Here is a 15,936-nt window from a genome sequence, read left to right as displayed (position 1 = left end):
ATCACTGACTCGATGGACTTGAGTTGAGTGAACTCCGGGAGTTGGTGATGGACGGGGAAGCCTGGCGTGCTGCGATTCATGGGGTCGCAAATAGTTGGACACGACTGAGCAACTGAACTGAACTGAACTGAACTGAACTGAAAGAAGAAAAGCTACCTACACAGACAAGTCAATTGTAGCAGCAGAGCAAAGACAATGGGAGCATTGAAGTGACAGGAGGATGTAGCAGTAACATTCTCTGTGAAGAAATTCTTGGTCTGTGAGATAGATACCTGGTGCATGAGTGCTAAAGATTTGATGACTTTTTTAGAATACAACCTATTTTGAATGCCATTGAATTTCCCTGTTTTCAAAGACAAGTTTAACTGTCTTTGAAAACGAACAGATTTTCTGATTTGAAAAAGTTTTAACGTCTTTACCTTCATAAACCCAGTCAGTTATTCCATTATAGATTACATCTTTTTTCCCAGTCCATGTGATCCTCTGACTTGGAGAATTTGGTTCATTTTTCACATAAATATCATTGTTCCAAACGTATGCCTAGAAAGATTGGGAAAAAAGATGGATACACAACATGTTATATTTTATCCTAGAGTTTAAAAAATTTATCTATTATTTTATGCTCAAATAATTTTGGTATGCAAGTGGAATGACTACCTTAGATTATTCCATTTGAGCAGGAGGAAGAGTCATTTATGTTTTAAATGTGTAAGTATACATGCTATAATATCCAAATAATCCTAAACACACCCTTTATCTACCAAAAAGAAGCAGCCCACAACCACTGCTATTGAATAGTAAAGTGTATGCAAATCCCAAAGACTGTCCACTTCTACGGAATGATGCGTGCTTTGCATTTCTCTCCGAAGGGGCTGAGTAGAGAGAAGGCAGCTGCAAGCCCAGAGTCAACTGCAGATAAACAGTCTTCCTGTTTAGATTCTTCAGGACTTCTGACATTCTCCTAAGACTACAGGACATGGAGGTGTATCTATAGTGATATGGAAAAATCAAAGAACTAACAGAAAAAGTGGGAAAGCCTCAAGAAAAATTATCAAAATAAAACAGAACAAAAAACAAAATACAACAGGGTTAGAATTTGAGTTTAATGGACATTTTGCCAGGAAATAAACAATTTCCTAAGAGTAGTTCAGAAACTTTCAGGAATTGTATTAGTATTTACTCTGTTAGTCTAATAAAATGTTATTTTAGGCAATAACACTCTATGTGATAGTGACTATAGCCTCCCTAAGAATCTGCTCTGTATCAGGGTTAGGAGCTTCTGCAAATGAAAGATTTGAGCCATTGTTTTCCTGAAAAGAAGAGAGACTTACTAACCAATTTATGACCCACTGATGACCACGTGATCCACTGTGTGTTGTTTGGGATTCTCTCTTCTGTAATTAATTGCCTGGAAAAAGATAAAAAGAATATTTCCACTTGGATAAATTTCTTTTCTTTTTAATTATTACACTCAAGAAGCATAATTGATTTTGAGAGGAAGTCACTGACCTTTTATTTAAGTCATAAATGTCATAGGAAGCTGTGTAGGAATGCCTCCATTGCTACAAAAGAAAACAGACATTTCAGGCTTCTGTGATTCTTGATAGCTTGACCACTTGCTATAGAAGCTCAGGTGAGAGATAAAGCCATGTAACATTGTATAATTCTCACATTTTATATCTTATAGTTCCCTATCTAGAGTCTTAAAATTTTGGAATTAGAAAGTATCTCAGAAATTATCTAGTACAAACTCCTCTGGATTTCATTTATCATTTATCTCTGGCCTTGCCTCTGAAAAGGACCACAGTGGGCTCACGTTCCATTTTCTGTGCAAACATAATTCCCAGAACCTATCACAGTAATGCTAAGTTCATCTGTTTTAAAAAATGCAAATGTTCACTTTTCAGCCATTTTATTGGCAAAACATCTTAAAGATCTCAAATTCTATTGGTGATAGTGATGAGGAGAGGTGTTTACTCTCCTACACTGGTAATGAAAATACAAAGTGCTATAGTTTTCTTGAAAGTCACTTGGCAATGTATATTAAAACACACACACACATATACTGGAGAAGGGAAAAGCTACCCACTATAGTATTCTGGCCTGGAGAATTCCTTGGACTATATAGTCCATGGGGTCGCAAAGAGTCAGACACAACTGAGAGACTTTCACTTTCATTTTCATCAATATTTTAAATAACCATCTGAGGAAGCTAAAAAATGAAAAGAAAACTAAATTCAAAGAATTAGAAGAAAAGAAATAATTAAGGTAAAGTGTTAGTTGCTCAGTCATGTCCAACTCTTTGTGACCCCATGAACTGTAGCCTGCCAGGCTCCTCTGTCCATGGGATTTTCCAGGCAAGAATACTGGAGTGGGTTGCCATTTCCTTCTCCAGGGGATCTGCCCAACCCAGGGATTGAACCCAGGTCTCCTGCATTGCACGCAGACTCTACCATCTGAGCTACCAGGGAAGCCTAATAAAGGTAAAAGCAGTAATCGAATAGAAGAAAATACAATAGACAAAAATCAAAAATGCTGAAAACTGGTTCTTTGAAGACACTGGTAAAATTACTAACAGAGAGTAAGAAAAAAAGTATGAATGAATATATCAGAAATAAAAAACGGGATACCACAACAAGCTCTGTGTATGTATGTGCTCAGTCGCTCAGTTTTATCTGACTCTTTGCAGCCCCATGGACTGTAGCCTGCCATGTTCCTCTGTCCATGGGATTTTCCAGGCAAGAATACTGGAGTGAGTTGCCATTTCCTTCCCCAGGGGATCTTCCTGACCCCTGTCTCCTGCATTGACAGGCGATTCTTTACCACTAATGCCACCTGGGAAGCCACACAACAGGCTCCACAGACAAAGATTATAAGAACTTATGTCAAGTGTGTTTTAGCCATACAGTTTTTTAAAGAGTTTTTTGATATGCCATTTTAAAAGTCTTTATTGACTTTGTTACAACACTATTTTTGATGTGTTGGTTTTAGGCTGTGAAGCATGTGGGAATCCTAGCTCTCTGAGCAGGGATTGAACACCTCATTGCCCCAGATTGGAAGGTGAAGTCCCAACCACAATACGTTTACCTCTAGGAGTATGGTAGGGAAGACAAACACATAGACAAGTAATTAAAAAAAATATCTTAAGATATTTTTATTTGTTTAAGAGAAAAGAAGAAAAAATTTTTTTCCTTGTATACATAGTAGGGAAGTTCCTACCTATACATTTTAAAAGTAAGATAAAAGGACAAATTCCTTGAAAAATGAGTTATTGAAAGTAAGATGAAATTGTGAATCTGAGTAGTTTTACATCTAATAAACATCTGATTCTATAAATAACCTCTGTACAAAGAAAACTCCCAGCTCAAATAATTTTGCCAGTAAACTCCTTGTTAATATCTGAATGAGTTGAACACTTATACCTACATTAAAACCTACACACAAATTTTTACACCAACTTTATTCATGTTTGCCAAAACTTGGACATAACCAGCCATGCAGACGATGGAATATTATTCAACAACAAAAAGAAATGAGCCAGAAGACACTAAAAGGGATGGAGGAAACTTAAAAGCATATTGCAAAGTTAGAGAAGCCAATCTGAAAATGCTACATAGTGTATGGTCTCAACCACGTGACATCCGGAAAAAGACAAAATGACAGAGAGAGTACAGACCAGTGGTTCCTAGGGGTTCACGTGAAGGGAGGGAGAAACTGGAAGAGCACAGAGGATTTTTAGGAAAAATGAAAACATGTCCAACACAGAGAGTAAACCCTAATGTAAACTGCAGACTTTAATACATACAGACAAATATTCATGTTTGCCAAAACATGAATAAATCTGCTGTAAAATTTTTGTGTGTAGGTTTTTTGCATAGGTATGTTTTTAGCTCATTTGGATAAATAACAAGGAATTTGCTGGTAGAATTATTTGAGCTGAGAGTTTTCTTTGTACAGAAGTTATTTATGGATTAGTACAGTATGATACTATTAATGTAATGACAGATAAAAGTCATTATACGTTATACATTTGTCGAAACTCATAAAATGTACAACACAGAGTAAACCCTAATGCAAATGATGGACTCTAAAAATAATGTGTCAGTATTGGCTCATCAATTATAACAAATGTACTACTACAGTAATGCAAAATGGTAATAATAGTAAAAATAACAGGGATGGAGTGTGGTGGAGGGGTGGTAATGAAGTATATGGAAACTCCCTGCACTTTCTACTCATTTTCTGTAAACCTAAAGCTGCTGTAAAAAATAAAGTCTATTAATTCAAAAAATAAATGAATTAGAGCCATAGCAGATGACTTGGAAGAATATCCACATGGTATCTCTGAGTGAGAAATGCAATTTACAGAAAAGTATGGAAAATAGGATTCCATTTTTATAAAATAAGCAATAACTAAGAAGAATCTCTATCTTCATAGAATTAAGTGAATAAACAAATATAAAATATAGAGGGATATACAATAGATTCTCAACATGGGATACCTGGGGAAAAGGCAGTGAGATGAGGAGCAGTTGTCTAGTCACTAAGTCGTGCCGACTCTTTGCAACCCCGTGGACTGTAGCCCACGGGGCTCCTCTGTCCATGGGGATTCTCCAGGCAAGAATACTGGAGTGGGTTGCCATTTCCTTCTCCAGGGGATCTTCCCGAGCCAGGGATTGAACCCATGACTCCTGCATTGGCAGGCTGATTCTTTACCACTGAGCCACCTGGGAAGCCCATGAGGAATAGAGGGCCAAGCAAAAAAATGGAAAAACAGTGAGACTGAAGGTTTTTTAAAAATATGATCACATATTTGCATTTATGAAAAATTAATGTTTATATGAGGATGCAGATATAAATTAAAAAAAAACTACTTGCCTATATATCTGTTTTTCCTACCATATTCCCAGAGGTAAGAAATTGTGTCTTATTCAGCTTTAAACACCTGGAGTCTGTCCTAGCACAAGCCACATAGGATATATTCAAGAAATAAACCAAACTAAAATAATTAAATGTTACCTATGAGGCTGAAATAATGAAGTGGGTAGCCCAAGGACCCTGAGCTGTATTGCCAGAGCTGAGACACAAGTCAGGCTCCTAATCTTGAATAATATTGCTCACTCATCATTTATCACCCTCCTATCCTCTCATGTCAACAAATATTTATTAAGTCTCCTCTTTTTGCAAGTCATATATTTCTTTTTGAATCCTGGATTATTTTGAAACACTCCATGCTTGTTTCTGGGAAACCTCAGAGTATAATGCTCGCTAGAGCCAAACGTTGTGGTACAGGCTAAAAATATTAAGAGATTTAAGAAGTTTTGAGATCATTTCAGGATGACAGATCTATCAGGGGCTGTAAAGGGAAATCCAAGATGTTTGTATATTCACTTCATCTTTTGAAACAGACTCATCAGTCTATTTAGGCTATAAACATTGGCACCTATCCTCTTGATTAGGCATTACTGGATAAGACAGGCTCCCTCTTTTTAAGGAGCTCATAGTTGAATGGGGAATATGGAGACATAAACTACCAGAAAAGAATCACAGAGCATGCAATGCGGATGGGTGGGGAAAGGCAGGAATCAAATTAGGAACTGGGGAGGCCTAGAGGCTTCATGGCAGAGAGAGGTTCAAGCAAAAAGATAGGAATGATCATGTTTAAGAATACAAGCTTTGGAGTCTTCTAACCTGGACTCAAGTCTTCCTTTAGACTGAATCTTTGTAGCTCCTCCTTTCCCAAATTCATATGTTGAAACTTTATCTCCTAACATGATAGTATTCTGGAGATGGGGCCACTCTGGAGTGACTAGGTTATGCAGGGGGGAAGCCCTCATGAGTGGGGTTCATTTCCTCATATATTAGTTTCCTTGTCCCCTCCACCATGTGGGGACACTTGGAGAAGATGGCCAACTATGACCTAGGAAGTAGGACCTTGCCACACTGAATCTGGTGCCACCTTGATTTTGGACTTCTCAGCCTCCAAAACTCTGAGAAACAAATTTCTGTTATTAAGTCATCCAGTCTGTGGTGGTATAGTGACCCAAATGGATGAAGACAAGTCTCTAATATGCAATATTAGACAGGTTTCCTTTTAAGCTCCAGTTTTCTCTTTAGGAAGATGAGGATGGTGACAGAAACAATGTCGGGAACATGAGAATGCATGTGAAGGACTTAGCAGGGCTCCTGTGAACACGTCACAGATGATGCAACTATTACTGTCTGTACAGCATTAGGCAAAGGGGGGAGATACTATGAGAACATCTGTACTAGGCTGCCTGGTACTTATTCACATTCTCATTCACTCACTCACTTATCTTTTTTTTTTTAATTTTATTTTATTTTTAAACTTTACAATATTGTATTAGTTTTGCCAAATATCAAAATGAATCCGCCACAGGTATACATGTGTTCCCCATCCTGAACCCTCCTCCCTCCTCCCTCCCCATACCATCCCTCTGGGTAGCCACAACTTTAAAGTAAGAACTGATCTTTCTGAATGTGCTGGCTCAGTCATGGAGAAGCCACACAGCAGGGTCTAAAGAACGCTGGAAATAGACTTCCAGAGAAATGGAATAAAATTAGACTTTTCTTTGTTCTGGATATGTTTCTTGAATACTGGAGTGGGTAGCCTATCCCTTCTCCATCGGATCTTCCCGACCCAGGAATGAAACCCGGTCTCCTGCATTGCAGGCGGGTTCTTTACCAGCTGAGCTATCAGGGAAGACTGTTTCACTTGGGAGTCCTTAAAATTACCCATGGCTATGCTGAGTCAGATGACATGCGGGAGGTTTAACCTCCCCAGGTGATCCATTGTAAGCACAGACTAAGCATGGTGAGTGCAGGGTTGGGGGGTGGTGGTGAGTTCAGAAGGGCAGACTGAGGTCCAATCACCCAGGCTTCTCAGGTTGCCTTGGTTAGAGTTTGGGTTTTATTCTGAAAGTGATGAGAAGCTACTGATCACAAGAGTTTAAGCAAAGGCACAACATAATCTAACTTAGGTTTTAAAAGGAGCATGGATACTCTTGGGAAACATGGATGGCAGGATGAAGGGAACAGAATGAAAACAGCAAAAGAAGTTAAATGCGCATGAAAACTTCAGTGACACAACAAACACAAATTACTAATGATGGTTGTCCAGCAAGGTCTACCCATGAAATATATCTGTTAGTACATATCACATGGCACTTGTTGAACTTGGCCAAAGAATAAATTGAGCTGGTATTTACCTTGCTGTTTCTATCTTAACTTTATAGTCGTTACATGTTTGACTTTAACATGGGAAATTGTTAACCAGTGGTTCTCAACCCTGACTGCTCGTTAAAATACCCTACATGTTAAAAAACAAAAAACAAAAAAACTGATGCCAGCTTCACCCCCAGAGACTTCACTTTATTGACCTGGGGTTGGACCTGGATACTTAGGAGTTTTTAAATGCTTCTAACGTGATTTTAATCTGTAGATAGCAATAAGAACCACTGAATTAAACAAATACTAATTCATTAATTGGAAACAGATGTGTTAAAGTTGGCATAGACTTCTGATTCGTTCCTGGCGGACTGGTTTAGCAGGACCTAGTCTTCATGTCCAGGAAATGGAGCCCAGCACAATGAACCAGGGTAAATATTATGATTGGGAGTCACCATCCTCAAATGGGAAATGGAGTATGGGATGGTCTGCATGACCTGAGTACGGCAGTGATGATGCGAGCTAAGACCACTCAGTATTTACTCTTTATTCTAGAAAAGAAAGGCAGAGGTTGGGATCTCCAGCTTTGTGTTTTGTTTTTAAGTAGAATCTCTCTACAGGTTTCTAATCTTTCCTGTATGTTTCAAAACTTCTCATACTCAACAGCCATTGTCAAATCCATGAATAATCAAAAAGCTGCAGTTATAGTCACTGGTGATTGGCAGCCACCCTAAACATGAAAGTGTTAGTCGCTCAGTCATGTCTGACTCTTTGTGACCCCATGGACTGTAGCCCACCAGGCTCCTCTGTCCATGGGATTGTCCAGGCAAGAATACTGGAGTGAGTAGCCAGTCCCTTCTCCAGGGGATCTTCCTGACCCAGAGACTGAACCTGGGTCTCTTACATTGCAGGCAGATTCTTTACCATCTGAGCAATAACTTAGTGACTGAGCAACAACAACTAAACGTGAAAACAATGTGTGATTAGGCTGAAACCTCTCCTGAAGGCGTGAGAATCTGATGTTGGGCTGTGCGACTGGAGGAAGCTCAGTGCTCCCCACAGGGCGCTGATGACTGCTGCCGAGCCTGCCCCTTAGGAACGGTTTGTATACGGTGGGACCTGAGGGCTGAGAGGTGGTCTGAGTCACTTCACAGAATCTCTTCTGGAATGAGACATTTAATTGTTTTTAAAGCAAATAATCAAGAGTCTTACTATTTGTCAGACAAAGGAAATAAAACAGTCTATTACTAGATATTACAAGTCAGACATGTAAACTGACTCTTAAATTATAAGTTCTATTTTATTAACTTTTAGTTTTAGTCTATATCTATAATATTACTTAAACTTCTTAGTATTTGAAAACCCTAAAATGAATTTATTTAAAAACACTCATTAGATTTATCTTTTATGAAGGAGAATGACCATTTCTTCTTTTGATACTGAATTAATGAGTTTTTAGAGCCTATTGCTTGACTTAGGTAACAACCTTAAATATTCATAGACTTGAGATAGGTCATAAAATAACACACTCATAGGATTCTTTAAATGTCACAGTGAAAAAGCATTTCTTTTACCTTCACATAGTTGTATTCGAAGAGAATATATTGTCTATCTGGTGAAACTGAATAATCATTTATAGAATGTCCAAATTCATCCTGTCAATCAAGTAGAAAAAAGAATGATTAAGGTTAAATGATTCCATTTAACTGCTATTGTTGAATACCTACTATGTGGACGGTATGATTCTAGACTTGTGTCTCATGCCTTGGGAGGTTCCAGTCTAGAAGAGGGGGCACATTCCCCTACACAGATGACCATGAGGCAAGGTGGGTGGTAATCAAGGTTAGAGAGTCAGGGAGGGAAGGATTGATTTTAAGCAAGGAAAGATGGCTATGAAGGTGGGGATCAGGAACAGACAGAGAACTTTCTCAGGAAGGGGAATGGCAAGAGTGTAAACCCAGATGTGGAAAGGGCATGCATATTTAGAGACTGCCTAAGTGTAATCTGAATACAGTATAGGGTCTGTCAGACAAAGAGAGGACATACAATTAGAAAAATAGGTAATGTCTAAATACAAGAAATGGAGCTATGAACTACTTTTTCTGCACATGGATATGACAGAATCTTATCTGCCTTGTCCAAAGATGCTCTGGCAACCCAGTGGCTAAGATGAGATGAGAGAGGAGGGGTTGCATTGGCCTTGGACTTGGGCAAAGTTGTGTTCTGATTTACAGAATGGAGAGAGGAATACATGTTATGATATAGTACTCACTGTCACAAAATTAATCAAGGGTTTCAACCAGGGCTATACAGTGGAAATGGAAATCTGAGAGACACTTGACATCACAAGAGAGAATGGATAGGGTTTATTGAGTAGCTATATAAGGGGGATAAAAGAGGAATCAAGGAGAATTCTGAGATTTCTAGCTTTAAATGACCTGGAGGAAGGCACTATTTACCAAGACTGGGAAGAAGAATAGGATGCCTTCCCTTTGCTAGGAGAGGGAAGCGGGAATAACTAGCTTAGCTCAGGATACTGAGTTTAAAATGCCTGCAGACTATCCATGTGCAGGAGCCAGCAAGCTATTGGAAACAGAGGTCTAGATATTGGGAGGAGGTTAGTGTTACAAGCGTGTATTTGAGAAGCACTGATGCTGTGGAAATGCATGGAATATGCTGAAGGGGAGCACGCAAGGTGAGGAGGGAGGCTCGAAGTGAAGACAGGACCCTGAGGAGCACTTACACGTAAGAGAATGGGCAGAGGAGGAGGAATCGTCAAAGGAGACTAGAAAGTAACCAAGGCAGGGAGCATTCCAAGAAGAGAAAGATCCACCGCACCATATGCTGCAGAAAGAGTCCAACAGGATGAGAAACGATAGTACTCATGATTTGAAAGGTTATGAAAAAAAAATCCCCAGAATTCCCTTAAAGCATGAATTAATTATGTGATTAAACATACAAATGTACTGTTCTCCAAGAAAATGGAGCTGTTTCCATATTCAGCATTGAATAGCAAGATATTATTTTCTTGTTTGTAGAGATATTCATGATCTAAAGAGAGAAAATGACCAGATCAATATTTCAAGTTGCTATTAAACATCTTCATAAACTAAAAAATCATGCAAAAAATGTAAGATTTAAATTCATATAAATTCTAAGTTGGAAAAACATGAACTGATAAGTATTACACTAATATGCCTTCATTTTCCCATCATCATTGTAAAGGGTTCAATTCACTTTTAATTTTTTATAGTACATGTCAAAGAAATACTAAGGTTTCTTTCTGTCTTATCTCCTTTTGCACCCTTTAGTAGAAAATAATACTTTCCCATATGGTTTTAAAAAATAAGAATATATTCTTATTACCATGAAGGTGCCCCACAACCTAACGTAAGCATAAAATGAAAATAAGCATAAAAATCCGCCCCTCTTTCCACCAGAAAGCCTTACCTGAAACCCATCTCAAGTTGTAGAATTTCATTCTAAAAGTATTTTTTAAATAATCGGCTAGAGTGTAGGTTCTGCGACTATCAGTTGAAGCATCATCTGTTGGTTGGGAAAAAGTCAAATATTCAGTATGAAGGGATAACTCATTTTGAATAAAAGTTTTCAAAATGGATTTCTACAGTATACACTGATCACAAAATACAGAAATACACTCACAAAATGCAAAAGACACTCTGAAAGATTTTGGACTGAGTAGATGGGTAAACATGCATTTAGCTGCTCAAGTGGAGATGAGCATGTGTTTCACAGTGCTACATTAATGAGCTTAATTTCAAAGGTCTAGATCAGCAATGCTCAAGGGAAATATAGTATGAGTACATTTTCTAGTAACCATATTTTAAATTTTTTAAGGTAAAATTAATTTTAATAGCATATTTTATTTAGCCAACATATCAAATATGTTACAATTTCAATGTGTTATCAACATTTAAATGTTACTAATGAGATCTTTCAAGGGCTTCCCATGTGGCTCAGTGGTAAAGAATCTGCCTGCCAATACAAGAGACACAGGAGACTTGGGTTCGATCCCTGGGTCTGGAAGACCCCTGGAGGAAAAAACAGCAACCGACTCCAGTATTCTTGCTGGGGAAATCTCATGGACAGAGGAGTTTGGTGGGCTACAGTCCACGGGGTCACCAAAGAGTTGGACACGCTTAGCAACTAAACAACGACAACGAGATTTTTCACATTATTTCCTTTCTGTATTGTCTTTAAATTCTGATATGCAATTAATGTACCGAGTTGAGTATATCTCAACTTGATAGGTACTTTTTCAGTCATGTAGCCATGCAACGGGTGACACAAAGCTAGATCATCCTTCTGTGAGGCCCTAAGGTTCACTTCTAAGTCCTCTTGCTCCACACAAACCAGATCTTAAAGATATGCTAATCACCTAGTTCAGAGATCTTTGTTTCTACCATCACTTTTCCTTGACCTTAATTAAAATTTACATGGAACCTTTCTCTGGGATTCTGTGACACCTCAGTCTTTCTCTTAACTCTCTGACCATTATTTTTCCATCTCCTACTTTGACTCTTTTTTTCTCCATTGACTGCAGAAATGCTTTGGAATTAGTCTTCAACTTTCTGCTCATCTCTCTCTACAGTCTTCCTTGCAGGAAACTCCAGAGAATGTGGCTTCAGGAATACTTTCCATTTAGATAAATGACAAGACCTGCACTCATTATCTTAGCCTACTACACCCACACTCACATTTCCAGTGCTGTGTTCAGCCTTCTTACTTGACTTGTCCCACTCTAACCCTATCATATCTTGTCTAGAATAATTGTCCACCTTCCAAAACTAGATTTCCATAGGAAATTGTGTGATTTTATATTCTGTTACTGAAAACCCAAATTCAAGATCTGAAGATCATTTTGATGTCTCCCTCTTTTTTACCATCACCTACAAACAATCTACCCTATTGACTCTTCCTTTGAAATCTTTTCTCCAGGTATTCTTCCATCAGGTTCTTCCACACCAGTTCCTGTACTGCACCATCACTGGAATGATCTTTCTAAAGTGCCAATGTCATCTGGTGAGCTGTTCCTCAAAAGCTTTCACTGAGTCTTCACTGTCTACGGAAGATTCAGACTCCTTCACCTGGCACTTGCAGCCTCCACAATCTGACATGAGGCTCTAGGCTTATTTCTGCTCTTTCTGCAAGAACCTTCTGGTCCAATCACACTAATCTTGCTGGAGGCAATGGATCCTCTCAGGCTTATCTACCTCTGTTCCTTGCCCTAAGCTACTTCCTGGAATGTCCTCAACTATTTCTCCATCTGTCACAATCCTCCAGCCTCCATTTCCTTCCTCTGTCATTCAGTTCTGCCTTTGACTTTTGCCCCTACACTACTCATTGGGCTCCTATCACTTAATACCTCGTGTTGACAACTCTTTTTCCATGCCTACTTGTGTGACCTACTCAGGTAGGCCATGTATTCTTTGAAGACAAGGCTTTGTGTTTTTGTTGATTGGTTTGGGGTTTTTGTTTTTTATCAACCTTAGCATCTAGCACAGAGGTGTGCCTTAACGTGCTGTGCTGTGTTTAGTCACTCAGTCATGTCTGACTCTTTATGACCCCATGGACTGTAGCCTGCCAGGCTCCTCTGTCCATGGGGATTCTCCAGGCAAGAATACTGAAGTGGGTTGCCATGCCCTCCTCCAGGGGATCTTCCCAACCCAGGGATCAAACCCAGGTATCCCGCATTACAGGGGGGTTCTTTACCATTTGAGCCACCAGGGAAGCCCATGCCTTAACAGAGACAAGTAAAAAAAATTTTCATTGGTTGGTGTTGGGTATCATTAAGCACAGCTAAACCAATGTGATTCCTCTTCCTCAGTCCCAGAGCATCTGCTGACTACAAATACCCTAAAGTCTTTTTCCAAATTCTCTATATTTTTCACATAGATACAAACAAACACTCACAAAATCAGCCACTACCATAATATTCCTATAACTGCAGTTCTTTAAGAGGGATTTCAAAGCCAGCAGCATCTTCTCTTGTTAATTTTTTACAGCCCATGGAAAGGTAGTTCTCTTACAGGAAATGTCACTTCAAAAAATGTTTTTAAGATTTTATTTCTTTGGATTTGATCTCATAACATAATCTTTTTTCTGCTTATAAAACCTTCAGTTTTGGCAGATAAACTTGCTACACTTCATTTTATTATTTTATTGATTTTGCTTAAGCTTAGTTTGTTAAGTAAAGATTTTTTTTTTAACTATTGTCTTTTTCAATTCAGTCCTGCGTTTCTTCCCTGAAGGTTAGTAAAACATTTGTATTTGTTAGCAAAAATACAAGTGGGTGAAGCTGGTCCTTGAACCTAACTTTTAAATAAGAAATAAAGACTTGTGCTACAGAAAATAGTATTTGTGACTCATGTTGGACTACAAAACTACAAATCTGGATTTGTTCACTAAACACCCTCAATTGCCTATATTCATCCAATCATCCTATTATATATCAAATCATTATAAAGTGAATATTATTGCAGAGAATAAATACCATGCTATCAAGAGCTATTAGTCTAAAATGGACAGATGTAAAACATATCCCCAAATTAGTACAAATCAAAGTATCAGCGGTTATAGATGTGCACATTCCAAATATTATCTGCTGATGAATATGTTTAGACAGATCTATAGAAATAGGTCGATTTATACACCAACCACACATACACATGCAACCAAATAAATGTTTGTGTCCTCTCAGAATTCACATGCTGAAATCCTAACCACCATGCGATGGTATTGGAAGGGGAAGCCCTTGGAAGGTGATTAGGTCATGAGGTGGAGCCCTCATGAACTGGATTAATACCCTTTAAAAAGTGACTTCCCACACTTCCAATGCAGTGGGCGTGTGTAGCATCCCTGGCTGGGGAACTAAGATCCCATGTGTCTTGTGACCAAAATAAAATAAAAAAATTACAAAGTGACTCTAGAAAGCTCTCTTGCCTCTTCTGCTGTGTGAGGACACAAGAAACTAAGCACGAAGTCTGCTGGCACCTCGACCTTGGGCATCCTAGCCACCAGAACGGTAAGAAATAAATGCTTATTGTTTAAGCCACCTGTCTCTGGTTGTTTTATAACAGCAGTCCACACATACTAAGACCTACATATCTATAAGAAGACAGACATAGCAACATAAAACATCTATCACTAAGTATTGAAAAAAAAATTTTTGGCTGAGCCACATGGCTTGCAGGATCTTATTTCCCTGACCAGGGATCAAACCCCTGGCAGTGAAAGTACCAAGTCTTAACTACTGGGCCACCAGGGGATTCCTGTCTATCACTGACTTTTGATTTCATAAGAAGAGAATGAACTGAGTACCTACAATATATATCAGATACAGTGCTATCTAAGTGGGGGTGTTTGCCCAGCTTTTATAGCACACTTCAATCTGGAATAATAAAATAACTGAGGCAAAAGTCCTCTGTGATGTCACCTGCTGACCCCTTCAGAAGAGGCTGCTTCTCCTTCACGGGGCACTTACCTCTCCCACCACCTTACTCACCTCAGACATTGCGGGACTCATCCTCTCATCAGGCCTCAGAATTTCTAAACCCACCATCTCCACCGGATTCAGGCTCCCTTCTGCTAAGCATGACTCTAATCCATCTGCTGATGTTCAGATACCAACACTGATGCTGTGCTCTTGCTATGGCCCAAAACATGGGTGCAAGGCCTGGGCCACCAACTTGTGGTACCTTCACTAAGTTCCTTTACAACTACCCTGCGTGCCAGGGTTCCCTATCCTGGCTTCCCACACCCCAAACACCACTGCAAAATTGGAACAAGCAGAGCAACAAATGTTCCTTGTTTTTTGCCTTGCCATTTGACGAGCAGCGCTCATTGGAAGACACTTTCGAAACCTCTAGATAAGCAAGTTCTATGAGACTTGAGTGCCAAGTTCAGGTTTTGACCTTTGGCAAGTTCACTGTTCGCTGCCAACCTATTCTGTCAAACACCAGAGGACATGCTCACATTTCTCTTTCCTTGTCTGCTTGCTCACTGATAGGGCACCCCTGAAGGTCTTTGGCTGCTCCTTTGGTTTTCCTGGTTAGCATGGAACATGCTGTTCATTTGATCAGTTCAAAGCACTGTGCTGGCCAAGCAGAGAGGTTAATCATATGTTACCCATCAGATTATACCAAAACTCCAAGATTTACACCTCCTTGAATTAAAAATCAGAAAATAGTTAACTTTAATACAGTAAGTACCCTATATATGAACGTTCAAGTTGCAAACTTTCAAAGACGTGAATGCGAGTGCCAGCCCCTGTGTGCCAGCCCCTGTATGCCAGCTGTTGCACTGTACTTTTATGCTTTTCAGTGTACTGTGCTATAAGATTAAAAATGTTTTTTATTTTTTCTGTTTGTTTTTTATGTACATGTTATTTGTATGAAAAGTATTATAAACCTATTATGATATGAACCTATTACACACACAACGTATAACCAACTGTGTTAGTTGGGAATCCTAACTCTGTTGGATTGAAGAACAAACTGGACTCACAAATGCATTCTTGGAATGGAACTCATTCATATGTAGGGAACTTACTGTACTCTCTTCACTGAGAGCAACTATTACATTGAACAAAATGAAAATGTTATTTCTATCCATCAAAAATGGCAGAAAAGCAGCTTTTAGAATGGTTCAACCTAAGAATAATTTCTCTTTAAAGTGTATGATGGAGAAAGCGATGGCACCCCACTCCAGTACTTTTGCCTGGAAAAT

General features: G+C 38.9%; 1 protein-coding gene across 3 annotated transcripts in view; it reads right to left on the bottom strand.

Annotated features, from left to right (window-relative positions):
• Positions 1-15,936, bottom strand: part of DPP4 (dipeptidyl-peptidase 4) — an 84,984-nt gene that overhangs the window by 52,418 nt on the left and 16,630 nt on the right. For 2 of the 3 annotated variants that reach the window (XM_010858965.1, XM_010858964.1), the window contains 6 exons: positions 10,639-10,734; positions 10,148-10,239; positions 8,763-8,843; positions 1,510-1,562; positions 1,336-1,408; positions 420-540 (listed from right to left, as the gene is read on the bottom strand). In XM_010858965.1, the coding sequence (XP_010857267.1) occupies positions 420-540; positions 1,336-1,408; positions 1,510-1,562; positions 8,763-8,843; positions 10,148-10,239; positions 10,639-10,734 (516 nt within the window). Of the gene's footprint in view, positions 1-419; positions 541-1,335; positions 1,409-1,509; positions 1,563-8,762; positions 8,844-10,147; positions 10,240-10,638; positions 10,735-14,713; positions 15,470-15,936 lie in introns of those variants that run through there. The other variant, XM_010858966.1, reaches the window with a different exon arrangement.

The sequence above is a fragment of the Bison bison genome, unplaced genomic scaffold (genome assembly GCF_000754665.1).
Source record: "Bison bison bison isolate TAMUID 2011002044 unplaced genomic scaffold, Bison_UMD1.0 scf7180017864452, whole genome shotgun sequence".
NCBI classification, from domain to species: domain Eukaryota; kingdom Metazoa; phylum Chordata; class Mammalia; order Artiodactyla; family Bovidae; genus Bison; species Bison bison.
This window is presented reverse-complemented; position numbering and strand designations above follow the sequence as displayed.